This window comes from Ovis aries, chromosome 1, assembly GCF_016772045.2.
Source record: "Ovis aries strain OAR_USU_Benz2616 breed Rambouillet chromosome 1, ARS-UI_Ramb_v3.0, whole genome shotgun sequence".
NCBI classification, from domain to species: Eukaryota; Metazoa; Chordata; class Mammalia; order Artiodactyla; family Bovidae; genus Ovis; species Ovis aries.
Genome location: NC_056054.1, coordinates 203172493 through 203195709, shown reverse-complemented (window position 1 = coordinate 203195709; position 23217 = coordinate 203172493). Strand labels below are relative to the sequence as shown.

Genomic DNA, 23217 nt, shown 5'->3' with positions numbered 1-23217 from the left:
CGCTATACCAGTATAATTAAATTAGAAAGAAAACACTTTCAGACTTTTTTTCTGTCTTACATGTAAGTATCTGGTAGCAGTTCAAGGTTAAAGTGACTTATTTCCACATCACCTGTGACTGATGGTGTAATATCTTTACTGCTAGTTTCTGAAATCTTATTTTTCCAGTTTTTCCTAGGCCCTTGAAGAAGGTTCCCTGGTGGCTCAGCTGGTAAAGAATCGGCCTGTGATATGGGAGACCTGGGTTTGTTCCCTGGGTTGGGAAGATTCTCTGGAGAAGGGAAAGGCTACTCACTCCACTGTTCTGGCCTGGAGAATTTCCATGGGGTTGCAAATAGTCAGACATGACTGAGCAACTTTCACTTTTGAAAAAGTACCTTGAAAATTGAGTACCACCACAGTACCCTGTGAAGGAGTCATGACATATGATCTCTTAGGAAGTCAGTCATAGCCAGTTTTTGCTCCATGTTGGAACAGCATGCTGTGTGTTACTTTGAGCACAGGTGAAACGGATTGTGTGTGAGGCATGTGAGAAGTGAGACTGATGAAAGGCCAGCAGATACCCATCCCTTCCCCACACACACTCAGAAGTTTGTAATTATTGAGTGGAATGGTATGCAGAGTCCAGCCCCTATGAGAATCATTTCTTTTTTTTCCTTTCTGTTTGCCTAAGGTAATGGTTGAATTCCTGTAAATTGAATGAATGTACGATGTGCATGCTTAGTCACTATAGTCATGTCTAACTCTTTGCAGCCTTATGGACTGCAGCCTGCCAGGCTCCCCTGTCCATGGGATTCTGCAGGCAAAAATACTGGAGTGGGTTGCCATGCCCTCCAGGGGATCTTCCTGACCCAAGGATCCCCACTCAGGTGTCTCTTAACCCCACCTGCATTGGTAGGTGAATTCTTTACCACTAGTGCCTCCTGGAAAGCCCCAAATATATGATAATTTTTACTATTTTCATCTTGGCCTATAGGTTGAGTTAATGTAAAACAGCACAAAATGTTTGAAATTATGGAGTTTGTGTCATGTCATACGTGAGCAAAATGGTCATTTAAAAAAATGTTAGAGATTGAAAAAAAACCTTAATTGCAGAGAGGGGAACTTGCAAGGTGGGGGGCTTTTGGGGAGTAGAATGACTAACCGTATTTTATTTTGAATGACCAGAACTGCTGTTTAAGGCTCTAGAAGCCAGTGATGCAGCATTGCTTGGCTGTTTCTGTGGGGAGGGCGAGTAGATGCATGGATTGATGTAATTAGGCTACTGTGTAATTAGGCACTGGGAATACAGTGATGGAAAAAGGGCAGATGTGATCTTTGCTTTCTTGGAACCCACATTCCAGTTGAGGGAAGGAAATAGAGGTTCAGACAGTGAGAAAAAATGATTGTAATGTGATAGGTGTAATAAGAGGAGAACAATGTTACAGGTACCTACTTACTGGGAACCTAGTCTAGTTCAGCAGGGGGAAAAAAGACTTTTGAGAGGCAAAGGTTTAGCTGATATCTGAAGGATGAATATGATCATCTGTAGTTGATAGGCCTGATTGCATAAAAGTGGAACTCAATTATAACTTGGCTTATTATGGCATAGATTCCTATATGCTATGAGTCAAGTAGTGTCCTCTGAAGCTTAACAATTACAGGTAATTAAACTGATAAATTTAATTCACAACAGAAGAGTTATTTCTGTCTAATTCTTGTGTTGATCAGTAGATATTTATTAAATGTCTGTGTATCTGTGCCAGTTAGTGAACCCAGTGATGCAAAGACACTTGGTCCCATTTCTGTTGTATTTTGGGGAGAAAAGATGATAGTCGCATGGTAAGTTAACTAATGAATCAACATAAAGAAGGTGCCATCCTAAAGACGTTCATTCTGGATTCTGAGGATGCTTAGGGAGGGAAGGCTCTCAGAAGGAAGGACAGAAAGAGGGAATTTAGATAAATGGAAGGAAAAGGAAGGGGATGTGAGCTAGTGTGAGCAGACATGGAGGAAAAATGGAAGCTGTTCTTGAGGGACTCTGGATACATATAATAAGGTTAGTTTTAAAGGAACTATTATTCTTCCTGGAATGGTTTAAATTTTATCCTGTAGGCATTGGGGAACTGTTAAAAATGAGCCCATTTACCAGAGCAAGATAATAGAAAACCTCACAGAAGTTCATTCTCTGTTACATTTTTCTTCACACAACAAGCCACAAGGAAACAACTCAAAACAAATAGAAAAGAAACACTTGGATTGGAAAGACCAGAAACAAAGTTGGCATGTAAAGTTGCTTCCATGTCGTGATTTTGTGATGTCTTTCAAAGGCTATAGTGTAGTAGGAAAAAACCCAACTTGATTTGATTTCAGTGTAATGTGGTAAGTGTCTCATATAACACTTTGGGAGGAAAAGAATGTCAGCAAATTAAACAGGATCCTGAAACTTGAACAGTTGGGAATGTCTGCTGAAGTTTAAAAAAAAAAAAAACTAGTAGAATTCCAGTTTAACCTGGCTTAATATAGGTCACATTCTAGAGTTCTTATTCAGTTGGCCAGTGTCGTAATGGGGTCATTGCTGTTTATATGGTACACATCTTTTTCTTCCCCCCAGGTGTTTCTTGGGCCTCCTTTAGTCATTGGTCAGGAATAATTAAGAGGGAGTAGCCTTGGGAGCTCTCAGGATGTCAGACAATCTTTGGTTGAAGCTATTAAATTATTAGTTTATCAGCCCTCAGAAATGGACAACATACTGGGTAATCATGATTCTGTGATATACTTTCTCTGTTAGATTAATCTGATTCACGTAACCTGTTGTGTAGTTTGAAGGTACACTCTGGCATGGCATCCCCTTGAGAACTATAAAAACCCTAGATTATGGGATGGTTGGGTGAAAACTAGTTATAGAATGGTATCTCAAGAGGAAATTACTAATAGTTCATTTCTTTGTTTTGCATCAAGTGTAGAATATCAGTCAGTCAGTTCAGTCACTCAGTCGTGTCCGGCTCTTTGTGACCCCATGAACCTCAGCACACTAGGCCTCCCTGTCCGTCACCAACTCCCAGAGTTTACCCAAGCTCATGTCCATTGAGTCAGTGATGCCATCCAACCATCTCATCCTCTCTTGTCCCCTTCTCCTCATGCCCTCAATCTTTCCCAGCATCAGGGTCTTTACAAATGAGTCAGCTCTTCGCATCAGTTGGCCAAAGTATTGGAGTTTCAGCTTCACTATCAGTCCTTCCAATGAACACCCAGGACTGACCTCCTTTAGGATGGACTGGTTGGATCTCCTTGCAGTCCAAGGGACTCTCAAGAGTCTTCTCTAACACCACAGTTCAAAAGCATCAATTCTTCTGTGCTCAGCTTTCTTTATAGTCCAACTTTCACATCCATACATGACTACTGGAAAAACCATAGCCTTGACTAGACAGGCCTGTGTTGACAAAGTAATGTCTCTGCTTTTTAATATGCTGTTTAGGTGTAATATCGAGTACCATGTATTAAGTGTTTCATCAGTAGTCTGCATTTGGAAGAGTTTGCTCAATAAATATATGGGCAATACCAAGTGACAAGGGAGGGGTAGGTATTTCAGAATGCTGGTGATATGGCCAGAAACAATTGAAGTTTGCTAGTGTATTCATTTTCTGTTTCTGCTGTAACAAATTACCACAAATTTCATGGCTTAAAAGAACCACATATTTATTATTTTGCAGTTCTATAGTGCACCAGTCCAGCATTGGTCTTACTAGGCCAAAATCAAGCTGTGGCAGGGCCAGGGTCCTTCTAGAAGAGAGTCCATCTCCTTTTTTCTTGCAGTTTCAAGAGACTGCCTAAATTCCTTGGCTCCTGGCACCCTTCCTCCATCTTCAGAGCCTGCAGCACAGCACTTCTCTGACCCTGCTTCTCTTGTCACATCTCTTTCTCTGACACGGTCTTCTGCCCCTTTCTCACACTTTTAAAGGCTCTTTGGTTACACTGGACATCTGGATAGTCCAGGGTAGTCTCCCCAACTCAAGACGCTAACCTCTACCATTCAGTTTATGTTTCGCTTGTTTGTGTGTAGTCACTCACTTGCGTCCACCTCTTGCGACCCCATGAGTAGCCCACTAGGTTCCTCTGTCCATGGAATTCTCCAGGCAAGAATACTGGAGTGGGTAGCCATTTCCTGCTTCAGGGAACCTTCCCCATCCAGGGATTGAATCCAGGTCTCCTGCGTTGCAGGTGAATTCTTTACTGTCCAAGTCACCAGAGAAGTCGATTCAGTTCATGAGGAAACTTTGCTATTATTGTTATTATAAGAAGTATAGGCTTCTGGTAAGGTGACCTTTGGATATACTGAGCACTGGCTAGACTTTTACAAAAGTACCAGATATTGTTTCAGGGTCTTTAAAAGAATTTGGAAATCTTGCAGTTTTAAATTTCTTGAATACTTGTTCTGTGTTCAGACATTATTCTAAATGCTTTACAGTCATTATATCGTATGTTCTTCACAGTAACTCTGCAAAATAGGTAATTGTATTCCTGAGAGTTGGGAGTCTTAATTGTGACTCTTTCCCCTCCCCGCCGCCAGAAAAGAAAAACTGGGGGACTATGTTGGCTTATGTAGCCTAAATGCTGGAAAGCTATGTCCGGAGCTAACATCCTACATAAAAGATGGGAACCTGGGGCCTGCATGATATCAGTACACTCTTTCCTCCTCTTCTCTGGTTCTGGTTATAGGTTGCTTTCATTCTTGAGCAAGAATGAAATTTGTACCGAGAGAGTAAATTTTGTTGGTAGAGACAGTGACAGATGCATAATTGGTGTTGATATGTATTGAATAAATGACCTTCTTTTCTGCAGAATGGGGTGGGGTAGAGGTGGGGAATATTGCTTAGCCTTATTATACATTGTTTAACGAACAGCGGGAGTGGCTCTTCCTTACCAGTTGCATTTTGGTGCATCTTGGTGAAGGACCCTGGCTGTATTGTGCGGTCTTTGTTACTAGGGGCTTTTTTTATTGACAGCCTCCACAGGAAGCTGAAAGAGCTTTCCCCAGAACAAGAGGTGATGCTCTGGGCAAGCAGCACAAATGGCCACAATATTTCATCTTACAGATAAAGAAATAGAGCAGCTCAGAAAGGGTAGACTGATTGACCACGGCCATAGATAGGAACTGGTGAAGTCTAGATTCAGATACGATTTTAATTGACTCTTTGTCTATTCTTTCCAGTTTGCCACCATATTACACTAATAGGAGCTCGGTGAAGTGAAGGTTGGAAATGAAGTAGGGTGGCATGGCAGGGTGACATTCTTTTTTCAGAGAATGCTTGATTTCTTGAAACTTCTTCAGCCTGGTATTGGAGTTCACAGATGCTGAGCTGTTTTGAGAACCTCTTATTAACTCCAGATAGAAGAGAGAAAAAGAGCCAGGAAAAAATTGTTTTCCTTTCAGAGTTATTTTGGGGACACAAATGTGAAGAGTGAAACGTTTTAGGTTATAGAGTTTAAAGTTTTTGTTTTTGTTATGTGTTTTTTTCCACTATCTTAAAAAATGTATAAGAATAAAACTTAACTGTCTTCTGGAAACATTGATTGTGAATATTTGTGCATATTTGTAAGCATCCCTTGACTAATTGAAATCATTTTTGCTAAGTGGTACAAATAAGAGGGAACTTTATTGAGAAGTAATTTGTCATGAGCCAATTCAGTCTTCTTTGAAGAAAGGCTCATAAAGGCTAATATTGCTCCTGCCTTTGGCTTATTGCAAAAGGAGAAGTACATTTAGTACCCGAGACTGGAAAGATACTTTCAAATGTTGCCAGACACAGAGTACCCTCAGTTATGTCTTCTAGGAATGTAGTCGATAGCATGTAGGCCAGAACCTCAGAGTCTGTCTTCTGTGACACATGAAAGGAATTAATCTCTTTGGTAATACACAAATATACTAGCTACACAAATTGGTTTCAGCTCTTGAAAATCAGTCTTCATGAGTCTATGTCTTATGCATAGCAGATATTCATTTTAAAAAATTATAAAAAGAAATATCGAAGGAAGTGGAATTTACGTTAAGCGCTTAAAAATGAGCCAGCTCGTGCTGCTAAGTTGCTTCAGTCGTGTCTGACTCTGTGCGACCCCACAGATGGCAGCCCACCAGGCTCCCCTGTCCCTGGGAGTCTCTAGGCAAGAACACTGGAGTGGGTTGCCATTTCCTTGTCCAATGCATGAAAGTGAAAAGTGAAAGGGAAGTCACTCTTAGCGACCCCATGCACTGCAGCCAACCAGGCTCCTCCATCCATGGGATTTTCCAGGCAAGAGTACTGGAGTGGGGTGCCATTGCCTTCTCCGAAAAATGAGCCTAACTAGATAAAATTGTCAGTAAGTTTTGGGCATGTTATTTTTAAAAGAACAATAACAACTAATTCTCAACTCCCTTTAAGAAAATTAATTCTTTCAGTGGCTCAGTGGTGGTTAGCTTTTTTTTTCTGCCTTCACTTCAGTAAGGAATAAGAGTAAGAGAAGTTTGCCTGGTGGGGAAGTTTGGTGGTACATGAGCACTTAGTTGCTCAGTCACGTCTCTGACTCTTTGTGACCCCACAGACTGTAGCCCGCCAGGCTCTCCTGTCCATGGGATTTCCTAGGCAAGAACACTGGAGTGGGTTGCCGTTTCCTTCTGCCGTCTACGGGTAGTATATCATTTGAGAAAGCTTCCTACTGAGAATTAGTGCTCATGGGGTACCTTGGAAAACACCTAGCCTAGAAAACAAAATTACCTTTGGTTTTATTATTATCATTACTGCAGCATTGTTTCTGTTTTCATATTTTTGTTTTTTTATTGTATACAGGCAGAGCTAAGTGATAAACGTTTTAAAGTTTGGTCACTTGTATCCTAATTATTAACAAAAAACATGTAAGGGCAAATTTAATGGTTAAACTATATATATTTTTTTCTGAGTATATTTTTAGTTTTTCAGAAATTTTGCAGACAGTTGTTTTCTAGACAGTTTTTCTTAAAGTAAAGCAGATTATGTTTCTTTTTGATATGATAGTGTATCATTTAGAGCTGTGAGAAAACAATTTGCATACATTTCTTTTTCTTTACTGTCTCTGCATTCCCTTAGCTAGCCTTCTTTCTAGAAATCTCTGGTCAGCCGTGGCGTTATTTTACACTGGTGTCATTGTTGCCTCCCCTAATAGAGCTGAGCCTTTAGATTTGCTAGCGTCCTGTTAAGTGACTTGCTACCTGTTCTGGGCCCTCTGTGTCTACGCGAAGTTTCCCGTAGAGGTCTCTGGCCCTGTCTGGATTTTGATGACGAAACTGGTCTATATGCTTGTCTTCACGGAGAACTGGAGATCTACTCAAGTTTGGGAATGTGAAGAAGGGGTTAACTGCAGGTTTCGGCACCAGTTACCCTCTTGTTCTTAGGTACATAAATCTGGTTGGTACCAGGTCTAGTGGTTGAGCTTGTCCTATGTCATCACTGTCATCAGATTTAGGACTTTGGGTGGTGGGCCATTTCCCAGACTCCTAAGTCAGATAGTCCTCCTTTGTGCTCCCATAAACCCCCCGCCCCCATCATAGCTTGTACCCTAGGATATGATTTCTCTTTGTCTATAATCAGATGATTGAGTGAAATCAGTTTCCACAAAAGTCTGACCCAGTAAGTGTTTGGTATGTCCATTTGAGGAAATCTAAGTAATATATTTTTTCTTTTTTGAAAGGAGATCATCATTCAGTTCATCATGATCTGAGGCCAAAAAACAAAAACTTGCTTGGATTGACTGAATACAGTGATTAAAAGTAAACATGGAAAATGAACCAGACCATGAAAATGTGGAACAAAGCCTCTGTGCCAAGACTACTGATGAGGATCTGAACAAGTCTTTCAGTCTAGAAGCTTCACTTTCAAAATTCTCTTACATAGATCTGGACAAGGAACTGGAGTTCAGAAATGATCTGGTAAAAATTCAGCTTTTGTCAAGTGATGATGTTTAACCAGATTGTTGCTTAGAGTGCATTTTATAATTCAAAGACTCTAAAGTCATCATTTCTGCATAGATTAATAGGCATCTATATACAGTTTTATGAAACAATACTCATTTCTATAGCTGATTATAGTTTATAAAACACTCTAATACATCATCTCATTTGAGCTTCACAATGCTCTGATACTCCATTTTTACAGGGGAAGAAACTGAAGTGCAGCTATGTTAAATGATACCTCTATCATAGTGCTAGTGGTAGACTTAGAATTCTTGTGCAGTGATTTTTTTTCCTCATTGATCTGATATCAATAGGTTTTTGTGACAATATGAATATTTAATAACAAGTTGTTTGACCTAATTATCCACCACCATAATTTATGAAATAATTAGGAAATTCAGTGTCAGACCTTTGTATATCTCTTATGACTTAGAAGTTTAGGGTTTGTCACAAGAAATGCTATTTTGTTTAAGAAAGCAGATGCCAAAGCCCTTCAACAGAAGCTTTCTGGAAAGGATTGTTAGGATGTTGTCATCAGTGCATATTTGTCCTTGATAAACTGAATATGTGGATAGAAAAGGAAACAGTTCTGTAGTTTTTTGACCTAACCCTTAATGTCATGAATTATTGAGTTGGCTTTCCGTGAGAAGAGTTTGGTGGTCTGTTTGTCTTCTAATGGAATGGTTCTAATCAATTAAAACACCCTCCCAATTGTAAGAGGGAAAGCATTATTATGTGAGTATTAATTTCTTTTCTCTATTTAGATTGATGATAAGGAGTTCGATATTCCTCAGGTTGATACTCCTCCGACACTGGAAAGCATACTAAATGAAGTAAGCATATATTAACAGTTGCTGTTTTATCATGTTGATTTGAATACTTCCAGGTTATAGTGTATGTTTCCAGATCTGCATTGTCCAGTAAGGGAGCCAACAGTCACATGTGGCGATTTAAACTGATTACAGGTAAAGAAAAATTAAAAATCCATTTGCTCAGTTGTACAAGGCACACTTCAAGTAATTACATGTCACATGTGACTAGTGGCTATTGTAGTGGACAGCATAGATACCAAGAGTATGTCCATTATTGCAGAAAGTCCTAGATTGTGAGCTTTTCAGGGGCAGAAGCCATGTCTTGTTCATCTCTGTGCCCAGGATAATACCTCATACTTGGGCCGACTAAAGAAGTGTTTTATTAAGTGAGTTGAAATACTGAATTCATGACACTTTTGAGATTTGTATTATGTTTTGATAATGTCATCTCTACCAGTGATATTCAAATAGCTTGTCCTCAGGAGATATAAAAGCTTATCCGCAGCCTTGTAATGCACTTCATCACCCTTCTATATAAAGAAAATGAAGCCGCCATAGTTTATCTTGTGAATACCATCTCAATTAAAAAGTTTCTCAGAGCTCTGAAATGACGTTACTTTCTGAATTAGCAGATCATAAAGTCTATAAAGGAGCTCTTTGGAAGCACATGTTGAGGAAGTGTGCTAGCTTTTTTGTACCCTGCATCTGCTGACAGTTCTTCAACTCAGTCTTCTTGATCGTTTAACAACTTGCTTAAGACTCCCATTGGAAGTTTTAGCTCCTAATTTAAGAAAGATTTTAAAAAATCTGTTTCAGATCCATAGTTACATTTTGTAAAAGATGATGCAGAGATTCCTCAACAGAAATGCCCACTGGCCCCATAGGTGGGGTTGGGCCCTGGTTTGCTTTTTTTTTGCTCTGGCCCCTGTATTACTTCTTTATCTATACTTTTAGGTTTATAGGCAGTACTATCTAGGATGCAAACTACTTTCTCTGTGAATTACATCTTTTGTTCTTTTAAAATATCAGCTTGATATCGCTGTTTCTTTGAATATATTTTTAAATGTTATGCTCGATCTGTGTTAAGAAGACTTGAGCATTTAAAATTTTGACCAAGAAGGCTTTGGTCAAAAAGGCTCAATGAGAGACTATCCTGTTAAAGTCATTTATTTATTGCTTTCTAATAGAGAGGAAATCTTTCATTTAGAGATGAAGAGATTAATTTGTCAGTTTTTATAACATGATGTTAATCACATAATTATTTCAGTTACAAAGTGGGAACTAAAAATAGTCTTAGAGGATGTGTACAAAGCCCTGTTTCTACATCTTTGTACAATAATGTCAAAGTAATGCTCTTATGAATGAGGCTGTAGTTTATAATGAACGAAAGCTCTTTTTGCAGAATTTACATACCTACTAGTATCAGTAAGTATAATAATCACTAGCGGTTAACTGAGAAGATGATACTGTTATCTTCCTCACTAATCTGGGTGCCTTGTGCATTTGGGTCACAGTGTTAAATACTGCCTTTATGAAGTGCTCTGTGATTGTCTTTGATTTTGAGAGAAAAATAGGACTGGAAATTGGCTGGCTGTCACACCACCAGGGAGCTCAACAGGTGGACAAGTGAAAATAATTTAAATTGTAGACCATGAAGACTAAAAAGGGAAGAAGTATTGAGTGATTTTAAGAAAGAAAAGGGACAAAAGTAGAAAGTGTAAATAAGCACTTGCTCCAGGATATGTGGGTGCATATATCCTATAAAATTCATAAATAAACCTGAAGAGATGCTGGGAAGAAGTGGCCATCTATTTTACAGAAAGTTAGAGATTACTGAGACATGCTAAATCTCAGAACTTAGATCATGAAATAATGTTGCTGGGCCTTGGCATCCTTTGAAACTGCTACTTCTGAGGTTTTTAACATTGAAATTCCGTTCTCTAATAATAATCCTCCCCCATCCCTACATTCTCTTCCTTCCATTAAACCTCCTCTTTGCGCTCCTTAGGACCAAATCTCTTGATTCTGTTTAGTCCCCAGTGTTTGAGAGTAGCCCTGACTTCAGTTCTGCTGTTGGCTCATGCAGCGGGATATTTCTTTTGGACTTTTAATGGAGATATCACACATACATAAAGAAAAAGTGCACAGGTCATAAGTGTATAGCCTGGTGAATTTTCACAAACAGAATTCTTCTTGTAACTGGATTCCATCTGAAGAAATAAAGCATTGCTAGCACCCCAGAAACTCCTCTTGTGCTCCTTTAGTATCGAACCCAGGATAATCACTGTCCTGACTTCTACCAGCATTGATTGGCTTGCTGGCTTTGAACTTCATAAAAATGGAATTATACAATATATGCTTTTGTGCATCTGACTTATTTCCCTTAATATTGTGTTTTTAGATTCATTTGTATTTTCCTGCATGTAGTTATTCATGCATTCCCTTTGCTGTGTAAAATACATACCATTTTTTATTCATTCTACTGTTTATGGGAAGTTTTATAATATGCAGTTTCTGGCCACTTTGACAAGTGCTGCTGTAAATACTCTTATTCATGTCTTCAGGTACCTACACACGTGTACACACACACACATTTCTTCTGGGTATGTTCCTCAGAGTAGAGTCGCGGCATCGTCAGATATGGGCATGGTCAGATATGGGCATGGTCAGATATGGGCTTTGGTAGATACTGCTACAGGTTTCTCAAAGTGGTTGTGATAGTATATGCTTTCTGCAGCAATATATGGATATGGTTATATGTATAACCTGATATGTATTTCCATATCATGTATGGTTATATATATATATACACACCATATCTTCATCAACTTTTAAATTTTTCTCTTTTTCACTTTAACCATTCATACCTAATAGGTGTGTAGTAGCATCACATCAGAGTTTTAATCTCAATTTAAGACTGATGAAATTGTGTTCCTTGACATATGTTGTAGCCTTTTGGATATCTGTTTTGTGAATTGCTTTTTCATGTGTTTTGCCCTTTTTCTGTTGAGTTGATTTTTAAAGTATTTTTTAGGAGTTCTTTATATGTGATGTATCTAAGCTTTCTATTAGATGTATGTATTGCAAATATCTTCTTCCATTCTGTGGGTTACTTTTTCCCTTAGTTAATGGTTTCTTTGGATGAGCAGAAGTTCTTAGCAGTAGTTCAGCTTACTAAGTTTTTCCATTTTTGTTAGCTTTTTGCTGCATCCTATTGAAGAAAATTTTGCAAATTTCAAGGTTATGTTGATGCCATCTTATTTTAAAATCTTTATTGTTCTACCTTTTACATTAGATCCGCAGTTCATGTAAAATGTGTGTGTGTGAGGTATGTGGCAGCAGCGCTTACTGAGCACCATTTTCTGTGGGGTCACTTTTTGTTTTAAATCAGGTGATCGTATATGGTGGGTGTGATTTCATTGGTCTTTCTGTACTTGCCCCAATATCACAGTCTATTTGAACCTTTATAATAGGTCTCGATATCCAGTAGGTTCAAATCTTCCAGCTTGGTTGTTACGTAAGTTTTAGAATCACTTTATTGGTTTACACACACACATACCAGGTGAAATTTGATAGGATTGTGTAGATTCTACACATCAGTTTGTGAGAATTGATATCTCTACCGTGTAGCTTCCATGGTGGCTCAGTTGGTAAAGAATCCACCTGCAATGCAAGATACCCTGATTTGATTCCTAAGATCCCTGGAGGAGGGCATGGCAACCCACTCCAGTATTCATGCCTGGAAAATCTCCATGGACAGAGGAGCCTGGCAGGCTGCAGTTCATGGGGTCTCAAAGAGTCGGACACAACTGAGCGACTAAGCACAGCACACACCGTGAAGCTAGTAATTTTAAATTCGGCCTCACTGATACCCTTAATTATCTTCCTCATTTTTTCCCCCCTACTTAATCCCGTAAGCCCTCAACCCTGGCTTAATTTAGCTAATCTATTTTCTTTAATTATATCCCTGGGCTGCTTAAGAAAATCAAATAAGATTCTGGCTGACTCTCTTGCTTAAGACCTTGGTTCTGCATTTCATTTATGAGTTGTTTCCGTTCCCTTTCCCTAAGGCAGTCCTTCCATTCTTGCACAGCTCTCAAGTAACACAGTGCTCCTTGGAAACCTTCATCCTGTTCTTAGCACTCCATTTGTATGTGGAGATATCTGAAAAACATTTGAAAATGTGGCCTAAACCTCAAGAGAAATGTTGGTACTAAAGATACAGATTTTGGAGTCCTGAGCATGACATGGTATTTGAAGCTATAGGTGTGGATTAGCTTGTTCATACAGAAAGTGTATGAAGTAGCAAGAGCCAACATCCAAGAATATAATCCTGGGGAACAAAATCACTCAAAGGTTGCACTGAAGAGAAAGTAGAGAACATGACTAATGGAAGAGACCACATAAGTTGAAGGAACAGTAAAGAGAAGCATTGGAAACTAAGGGAAGAGAAAATTCCCAGAAGTGAGGCTTGGCCAGTGGTATTACTTGATGCATAGGGGGCAGTAGCATGCTGAAGGAAGATAGGCTGGCAGAGTTGACTGGTAACTTCAAGAGTAGTACTCAGTAGCCAGTAATGGGTCGAGAAAGTGGAGTGTGGCCTGCGGTCTTAAGAACGTGGATAGACATAAGGGAGAAGGTAGTCCAGCTGAAACGGAAGGTATGATCAGAACTTTTTTCTCTAATGTCTGCTGCCTAGAGTCAGCTTGTTTGAAGGTAGACTTATTTTGCTTTATTTCCTGTTCTTTCTTATCTCAATTAGTAGTATTACCTTTTGCCTAGTTGCTCTAGCTAGAATCCTTGGAATCTTTTTGACTTCTTTCTTTCTTTTTTTTTTTTTTTGACTTCTTTCTTAAACTTAACCCCCTCTGCCCCCTGCAAAACACTGTTTAAATGGTAAGCGGGAATCTTCAATGACCTCAGTAATGTCTCCTTATTCCTTCTCTTGGCCCCTTCAGCTGCATTCCTAGACTGAACTCTTCTGTCTTTCCTTGACATTGCAGTAGCCTTTTCCTGGTTCTTATTAGTCTCCATGCCCCAGTCTTCCCCTCTACTCTCATTCATCTTCATTTTACCCCATTTATCTTCTTAAACATGATTCTCATCATGTGTCGATTTCTTAGACATCTTGCCTTCCAGCTGCCTGCGGTATGCAGTACGTTAATTTATTAAGTAAATGAGTACTGATTGTGTGTCCGGCATTGTACTAGGCACTAGGAATGCAGTGGTGAATGTGGGACCTCCTGTCACCTAGCTTAATGAAATATAAAGCTTTTTACAATGTGGGTCCCAGCTTATGTTTCTAGGAGTATCTCCAACTCCTTGTATACTCTGCTCATCTTAGACTACTTCCTTTTTTATCGGCACAATCCATATTATGAAATCACTGTGTTTGCACATGCTGTTGCCAACCCAGAATGCCTTTCTTCTGTTTGTCATGTTTATTAAGGCATACTATTTATAGTCAGGTGGTATTTATTTTCTTCAGTCAGCCACTGGCTGTTAGTTACCTAGTAAAGCACCTAGACAAGTTTGAATATGAAGAAATATTTGGCAATTAAGAATATAATCTGCATAACTGCTCCTACTTCTTTCAGCTACAAGAAATAATTTTTTGGAGTGAAAAAAGTAGGGAGAGATATCGAGAGTTGAAATGTAATTCTGTACTGTGCCTCTCTGGTCAATAGCAATGCATGGAAAAGGGATGGAAAACAGAGTAAGCATGTGTTTATTTGGAGAAACCCATTAATGCCTGTTTGACTTATAGAGTATTTGGACTTTTGAATTTATGTATCCATATTCTTCTAATTTAGACTGATGATGAAGATGAATCTTTTGTTCTTGAAGATCCCACATTGTTAAACATTGATACTATTGATTCTCACTCTTATGATACTTCATCTGTGGCAAGCTCAGATAGTGGTGACAGGACCAACTTAAAAAAGTAAGTATTCTTTTTTTTTTCCTTAAAGTTGAAGTATAGTTGATATACAGCGTTGTGTTGATTTCTGCTGTATAGCAGGAGTGACTAAGTTATACATATACATACATTCTTTTTCATATTCTTTTCCATTATCCCAGGATATTTCCAGTATCCCAGGAGAGTGAATGTAGTTCCCTGTGCCATACCGTGGGACCTTGTTGTTTTCCACTCTTTATGTAATTCTACTAACCGCAAACTCCCAGTCCATCCCTCCCCAACCCTTCCACCCACTTGGCAACCGCAAATCTGTTTTCTTGTCTGTGAGTCTCTTTCTGTGTCACAGATAGATTCATTTGTGCCATATTTTAGATGCCACATAAAGGTGATATCATATTGGTATTTGTCTTTCTTTTTCTGACTTAATTCACCTGATGTGATAATCTGATTGCATCCATGTTACTGCAAATGGTGTTATTTAATTCTTTTTTTTTTAATGACTGAGTAGTCTTCCAATGTATGTAGGTACCACATCTTTATCCATTCATCTGTCATTGGACATTTAGATTGTTTCCATGTCTTGGGTCTTGTGAGTAGTGCTGCTGTGAACATAAGGGTGCATGTGTCTTTTTGAATTATAGCTTTGTCTGGCTGTATGCCCCAAAATGGGATTGCTGGATCATATGGTAATTCTATTTTCAGTTTTCTGAGGAACCTTCATACTGTTTTCAACACTTGTAGACTTTTAATGATGGCTATTCTGACTGGTGTGAGGTGTTATCTCATTGTGGTTTTGGTTTACATTTCTCTAATAGTTAGTGATGTTGGGCATCTTTTCATGTGTTTGTTGGCTATCTATATGTCTTTGGAGAAATGTCTGTTTAGGTTTTCTGTCCATTTTTCGATTGGTTTTTCTTGTTGTTCTTGAGTTGTATAAGCTGTTTATATATTTTGGAAATTACACCCTTGTTGGGTGTATCATTTGCCAATATTTTCTCCCATTCTGTAGGTTGTCTTTTCATTTTGCTTAAGGTTTCCTTTGCTGTACAAAAAGCTTGTACATTTGATTATGTCCAATTTGTTTATTTTTGTTTTTATTTCTTTTGCCTTGGGAGACCAAAGAAAACATTGGTACTATTTATGCCATAGAATGTTCTGCCTATGTTCTCTTTTAGGAGTTTTATGGTGTTGTGGCTTATGTGTAAGTCTTTAAGCCATTTTGAGTTTATTTTTGTGCATGATGAAAAGGTGTGTTCTATCTTCATTGCTTTATATACATCTGTTCAGCTTTTTCAGCACCACTAAGCTGAAGAGGCTTTTTTTCCCCCATTTTATATTCTTGCCTTCTTTGTCGAAGATTAACTGACTGTAGGTATATGGGTTTATTTCTGGCTCTCTGGTAAGTATTCGTTTACATCACACTTGTATATAATATGGTCTGCTGAAGCCCTGCATGGAAAGTAGTGGAAATGAAGTGCTTGTTAGACCTTGAAGATTTTGGTACTGCTGAGAGGAGAGCATAAGAAGGTGGATACCGTGCCAGTCTTCTGCAGCTCCAGGCTGTGTGCTCAGTCACTCAGCTGTGTCCAGCTCTTTGCATGGACTGTAGCCCACCAGGCTCCTCTGTCCATGGAATTTTCAGGGAAGAACACTGGAGTGCCATGCCATTTCCTCTTCTAGGGATCTTTCCTGACTCGGATCATCTCCTGTATTGGCAGGCGGATGCTTTACCACTAGCCCCACCTGGGAAGCCCCCAGTAGGAAGCCAAGTATAGCCAGGGAGCCCCAGAAGCAGAAGAGCCTTTAGAGGGCGCACACGTCAGACCTGGAGCAGTGTCCGTGGTGGAAATGTGGAGCTGTGTGGGAAAGGTGGTGGGAGTCACCTCACCAGCCTTCTGTTCCCTCCGCTCCTTCCTCCACCACCTTCCTCCCGCTGTCTAAGGACAGCGCCAGCATTTCTTCATTCCCTTGGAGTGGGTTCAGAGGAGAGTTGCAAAGATGATTAAAGATTTGGGAAAAGGACTTCTAACCCTAAATAGCTTCATTTTGGCTGCTTTCACCTTCCACATTCTTGGAGAGCACATGAAAAGGAAGGAGAAGTGGAGGAAGCATAATGTAAATGGTTTATTGAATTCATGTGTAACTTTAATGTTGATAACTTGTCGGTGTATTTTTCTTCAACTTTTTAAATTTTGCCCGTATCAGGGCTGTATTCCTTAGGTTGTCAACTCTTGTGAAATAGGGGCCGTGGCTCGGTATACTAACTTGTTCATCAGTTTTTTTCTACAACTGAACTTTGTTCTGCTTTATTGAGATATAATTGACATACAGTACTGTGTAGATTTAAGGTATACAGTGTAATTCTTTGATATGTGTATATTAGCACAGAAAGGTTACTTAACACTTTTATCACCTCACATAATTATAATTTTTTTCTGGAGTAAGAAAATCAAAGATCTACTTTCTTAGTAACTTTCAAGTATATAACAGTGTTAATGGTAGTCACTACACTGTACATTAGATCTCTTAGAACTTATTCATCTAAAAACTGTAAGTTTATACCCTTTGACTAGTATCTCTGTATTTCCCCCAGCCCTTGGATATCACTATTCTAGTCTCTGTTTCTATGAGTTGCTTTTTAAAAGGTAGTGATTTTGTTTCTTTTGGGTGTACAGCCAAGAAGTGGGATTGCTGGATCACATGGTAGTTCTATTTTTAATTTTTTGAGGGACCTCCATGCTATTTTCCATCGTGGCTGCACCATTTACATCCCTACCAACAGTGTCCAGGGACACTGTTGCATCCCCACCAACTCTTTTCTTTTGTTGTTTTGATAATAGCCATACTAATGGGTATGAGGTGATAGCTTGTTGTGGTTTTCATTTGCATTTCCCTGATAATCAGTGATGTTGAGCACCTTTTCATGGACGTATTGGCTATCTGTATGTCTTCCTTGGAAAAATACCTATTTAGGTCCTCTGCCCGTTGTTTTTTTTGCTCCCGAGTTGTAAGAGTTCTTTTTATATATTGGTTATTATGGGGTTAAGGGTTTGCAGATACTTTTCCCTGTTCGATAGCTGCCTTTTATGTTTTGATTGCTTCTTTAGCTGTGCAGAGGCGTTTTAGTTTGATGTAGTCCTATATATATACTTATATATATATATATATATATCTCATATGTGTATTCACTTTTGTTGCTTGTGCTTTTGGTGTCACACATAACTAAAAAAATCTATGCCAGTACCACTGTCAGGGGGTTTTCTGTTTGCTTTTTCCTAGGAGTTTTGTGGTTTGAGGTCTTATGTTTAAGTCTTTAAGCCATTTAATCTTTGTGAGTGGTATAAGACAGAGATATGGTTTCCTTCTGCATGTGATTACCCGGTTTTCCTAGCACCGTTTGTTGAGGAGAGTATTCTCTCCTTACTGAGTGTTCTTGGCTCCTTTGTCAAATATTGGTTGACCATATATGAAAGTGGTTATTTCTGTGCTCTCTATTCTGGTTATTGATCTATGTCTTTTTTAATGTTAGTGCCATACTGTTTTGGTTACTGTAGTTTATAATATAGTTTGAAATCAGAAAGTGTGATGCCTCCAGCTTTGTTCTTTTTTCTTAAGATTACTTTGGCTGATTGAGATCAGTTGTGTTTCTATAAACTAACAATGAAATATATAAAAAATAATAAAAATCACATTTACAGCAGCATCAAAAGCAATGAAGTACTTAGGAAGACGTTTAGGAACAAGGAGGTGAAAGAGTTGTACACTGAAAGGTAAAATACATTGATAAATTAAAGAAGACAAATGGCTGGAAAGCTTTTCCATGTTCATGGATTAATTAAAATGTTCATACTACCCCTACCTATGTATAGATTTAGGTAGTCCCTATCAGAATCTCAATGACATTTTTTCACAGAAAGGCAATCCTAAAATTTGTATGGAATCACAATAACTTAAATGTTTTTGATGATTTGCTCACTAACCTGCTTAAAAGCTGTGGTGTCATCTTTTTGCCCACATAGTAATGTCCGAATTGCTTTGTGTGGTGTCAGTCTGAAGCCTGCTTACTATTTTGACGTAAACGCTGAGCACTCCCACTTCTGCCTCCTGGCCCATGCCTTTGGTGTACTCACAGTCCCCACACACACTGTACACCATTACATCTTCATATTTTTGCTTGTGCTTTTTTTGTTGTTGTTGTTCGACAGACTCCTGGTTATCCATTAAGGCCAAATCAGATGTCTTCTCTTTTCTATAGCTGTCCCTGTTATCCCCTTTAATAAACAAGATTTAAACTCTTTATTTTGTTTCTATCATGCTTTATTCATTTTTCTTTTCTAAAATTTATCCTATAATTTGAGTGAGTTACTCATTAGTCCCTCTAGCTAGGATATGAGAGCCTCAAGAGTGGGAACTTTGAGCTTTTTATATTTGTATCCCCAGAACATACTTTTAGTCATGAAAGCCAGGTGTTCAGTGAAAGGGAGTAGGTGTTCCGTGTTTGGTAAAAGCTTAAAGAAGTATTTTTTGTATAGTGATGAGTAGGGTAAGCGAAAGGAGCTGTTAGTAGGAGCATCAGAGAATGAGTAATGAGTAGGACATTTGAGGCGGTTGGTTGGGAGAATGAGAGGGTTGTTACAGACAACAGTAGTGCAAGAATGGTTGCAAAGGTGGAAGGCAGGTAGAGGTAATGTAGACCAGGAAGCAGGGCTTCTCTATAGGCGACCTTCTGATGAGTAGCACAGCCGTTTGCTGCAGTTATTAAGGTGAGCAAGGAATAGGTTGAATCTGTGAAGAAGAGATGGTGGCTTTATTCATTTTCCTGCTGTGCTTCTCTGAGGTTCAGGGTGAATTTAGTGTAACATTTTAATGTGAGACTGTTAGACTTTATACGTCTTCAGAAAACAGAGCTAACAAATACAGTATTACTTTCTGCTTTTCTTGTTTTTATTTACTTTTTCTTCTTTCAAAGCCGTAAAGACCTTGCCTTTTCAGTTTTTATTTTCTGTTCGTAAACGTTTTCCTTTTTTTTTTTCTTAAAGAAAGAAGAAATTACCTGATTCTTTTTCACTCCATGGATCAGTTATGCGACATTCACTTTTGAAGGGAATTTCTGCCCAGATAGTGTCTGCAGCTGTAAGTATTTTGTTCTCTTCCCCCAGGTTTATAACCTGCAATGGCATAATGAAGCAGGAATGAGCATAAAACAAAGCACAGCACTTCTCTTGGCCCGAGGCTTAAGAAAAACAGAATCTGGCTTTCATGGGTTTTGTGTGATTATTTTTGACTCATAAGACATAGCTACACATTTTGACATAGAAATTAGTGCAGCCATGAAATAAAGGTCTGCCTGGAGTCTCGGGTGTGCCTAAATGAAATATGGCAGCAAGCCTAAAAGAAACGCTATCTGCCTTTTCTTTAAATTCCTTTTCAGTTTAGTTGCCATCTTGTGTATTTGGTTGAGGTAGAGCGATTTTTTTTTTTTAGTGTTTTCATATGGAGGAATGATTGATCAGAATCTTTTACAACTGAGTGATGTTTTTATAATTCACAAAAGTCTTTTCCTGTACCTTATTTCATATACTCTTACAACTTTGAAAGTAGGGAAAGCCATATCCTATTTTACAAATGAGAAGACAGACTCAGAGGTGATATTAACTTGTCTTACATCATTGGGTTAGGAGATAGCAGAGCAATTACTCAAAATTGGGGGTTTTTGGCTCCAAGTCTAGTGCTGGTTTTGTTGTGAAACGGGGGTGGTATTGGTGAAAGTGGCCAGTGTGTAATGGCTGGAACAGAGTATCTGTGTCTGTTTTGAAAATGGTTTGGAGCACTGGATTAGTGTGAAAATATTTAATAGTCCATTAAGACAATAGATGCTGATTCTGGTATGTTTATCAAATTTTCCTTTGGCCTCGAGGCTTATAGTTTTACGTAGTCTTTCGGTTTTGGTTTTCTGAATTCAATATATAGATTCTATAAGTAATAGTAATAATAATGATGTTGATATGAATAGTGACTCATATCCCAGGAACTTTGATATGTTTTTATGTTCTTTTCATGGAGTTTAGTCAGTGTTTTGCATAGTCAGTTTGGACAAAGTTTTATTTTTTATGAGGGTAAGAGATTGATACAGAAGTGGATCATGACATCATAGCCACATTGTAATTTTTAGGTTTATCAGTGAAAGCTCTTACTGCAGAACCACCCCCCCGCCCCCTGCAAACCAGAACAAACAAACAAAAAACCCCCAAAAACAACAAAAAAGGAAAAAGTGTTCTCTGTGGGCATTTGGTATATCCTGGCCCAACTCATATATCATGAATTCAATTTAAATACAGAGATAGGCAAGCAATGGAGGAAACCTAGGCAATTGTCCTTCCTCTTTTAGGTGGAGAGTAACTCATATTTGCTAGAATGGGAACCACCTGTTGAGGATTACATTTCCATGACGTTTTCTGAATTTAATCCTTATGTAGGTGATGAAATTCATTCCTTTCAAAATCAAGATGAACCAGAACAGTCATTTGACCCACCTGTGCAGTTTTAAAAATATTTTGAATAATGGAGACTGAACTAAAACTCAGACATTGAGCAGTGATTAGATAAATCTGTTATTTAAAAGGGTTTCTCTTTTCTCTTGAAGAGGAGGGAAAAGTTCTAATAAATCCCAGAGTGTTTGCATTCTGTTCTTATTTCATTGCCATGGCTGAGCTCCTTTGGTATGTTAAAATGAAAACTGCTTTTCTTGTGACAGTCTTCATATTTTGTTTTTCTAATTCTGGATTACCAGCTCAATTTAAATTGTATGCTTTTCTGTGATGGTTGGTTTATTAACATGTAAAGCTAGTTATATTTTGGGGTATCTCCTCTGAATGGCTGTTTAGTAATGCCTTCAGCCATGTGGATAGTGATGTTATTAGGGCTTCCTAGGGTGTTGACCATCATAGCCTTGTAGTCTATTCCTGGAGAACACTTAGGAGAGATAAAACTTTTGGAGTTGTGAACTTTGTTGTTTAATTTTGGAATCCTCCTCAAGGTAATATGACATGGGATTATATTTAAAATTGACTCAAATTAAAGTGTATTTATCATTTTATGATCACCTAAGATAATGGAGGTAACCTTAAGATAGTGATTTTGTAAAATGTGTCCATTGCATAAAAATTTCCTAAGAAAAAGCAAATTCCTGGGCACTATCCCAGACCTACTGACTTGGAATCTAGTTCTAGCAGTGTAGCTAGGGATCAGCATTTTAACAGATATTCCCGGTGACTCTGATGCTCCTTGACTTTTGAGAATCACTATCCTAAGCTGTAACATCAGTGCTAAAATTCTGTAGTTGGGGGCGAAAGTGATGGCTCCACCTCTTGTCTGAATTATACATGTAAAGAGAGGGCCTTTACCTTTTTTTTGGTTTAAAAGTGGAAATATCTTTTCAAATACTTTATTTTTAAATTTTATTTAGGACAAAGTAGATGCTGGCTTGCCTACAGCAATTGTAAGTATACTTTAAATAATCTTTTAAAGGTAAGCTTTCTATTACCGGGTTTTCTTAGATTTATTCTTCTGATACTCAGTTATTACATACATTTTATGAGAATAAATTCATATGTCATTTACTGCCAGCAATCATTTAAAATTTATTCATGTTGGAATATTCTCTTTGTTTCTAGTGTATTGTTACTCTTCAGTTTTGTGTTTTGAGATGCATTTAATGGGATACTGATTAGCCCTTTTCCAGATTTATTAAATGTGGTACTATCCTACCCAAGTACATTTGCTCCTTCTGTGACTTGACCTCCTTTTGGTTATAGGGAGTGGAAACAGTTCGGTAAAATGACTTTGTGGTAAATAGTACATTTAACAGCTCTGAGCTCCATTGCCAAGCTTGCCAAATAGTAAATCTGTGGGGGTGATTATAGAGAACTGGGGGATATTGAAAGCACACTAGTGCCCTCTTTTCTATTTTCAACTATTTCCAGCTGCCTCCTGTAGCTCTCTTATTAGTCAATTGGTGAGGGAAGTGGGCTGAGTTTTGAGTATTTCTGGCGCCTTTTGGCTCTTGTGAATGAGCTGGGGAAGGTCTTTCCTGTCCTTTTCCCACACCTCATAGGAGGCTCGTGGTTGGGTAGCATAAGTGCCTTTACTTTGGACCCTTGAACTTTTTTTATTTTAAATTGCTTTAGAGGAAGTTAAGTGGCATGTTTTTACCTATAATGTTGAACATATGATATTTTAGTATTGTTACCCTTAGAGTAAATTTAGAGGGATGCCAAGAAATAAGATGTTCTGAGTTTTATCTTGCATTTTGCCTCCTAGATGAAATTTTCCTTATTTATAATAGTTGGTATGTTATCTGGTGTCTAGAGGAAAGAAGACCAACAAATTTAATTCTGATTATTTCAAGATCCTTGATGTAATGTTTTAAAATATAATCTTCTCTTTTGTTCTCAGGCAGTATCCAGTTTGATAGCAGTGGGTACATCTCATGGATTGGCCTTAATATTTGGTAAATTTTCTAGCTGTATATTTTAAATATTAAG

General features: G+C 38.3%; 1 protein-coding gene across 15 annotated transcripts in view; it reads left to right on the top strand.

Moving 5' to 3' along the window:
* VPS8 (VPS8 subunit of CORVET complex) overlaps positions 1-23217 on the top strand; it is a 299937-nt gene that overhangs the window by 1826 nt on the left and 274894 nt on the right. For 11 of the 15 annotated variants that reach the window (XR_009601662.1, XR_009601661.1, XM_060419755.1 and 8 more), the window contains exons 2-7: positions 7681-7918; positions 8707-8775; positions 14568-14698; positions 19714-19807; positions 22140-22172; positions 23129-23183. Coding sequence is in view for 13 of the 15 variants with exons in the window: in XM_060419755.1 (XP_060275738.1) it covers positions 7766-7918; positions 8707-8775; positions 14568-14698; positions 19714-19807; positions 22140-22172; positions 23129-23183 (535 nt within the window). In the remaining 2 variants the exon portion in view is untranslated. Of the gene's footprint in view, positions 1-7680; positions 7919-8706; positions 8776-8889; positions 8908-14567; positions 14699-19713; positions 19808-22139; positions 22173-23128; positions 23184-23217 lie in introns of those variants that run through there. The other 4 variants (XM_060419760.1, XM_060419734.1, XM_060419742.1 and 1 more) reach the window with 2 other exon arrangements.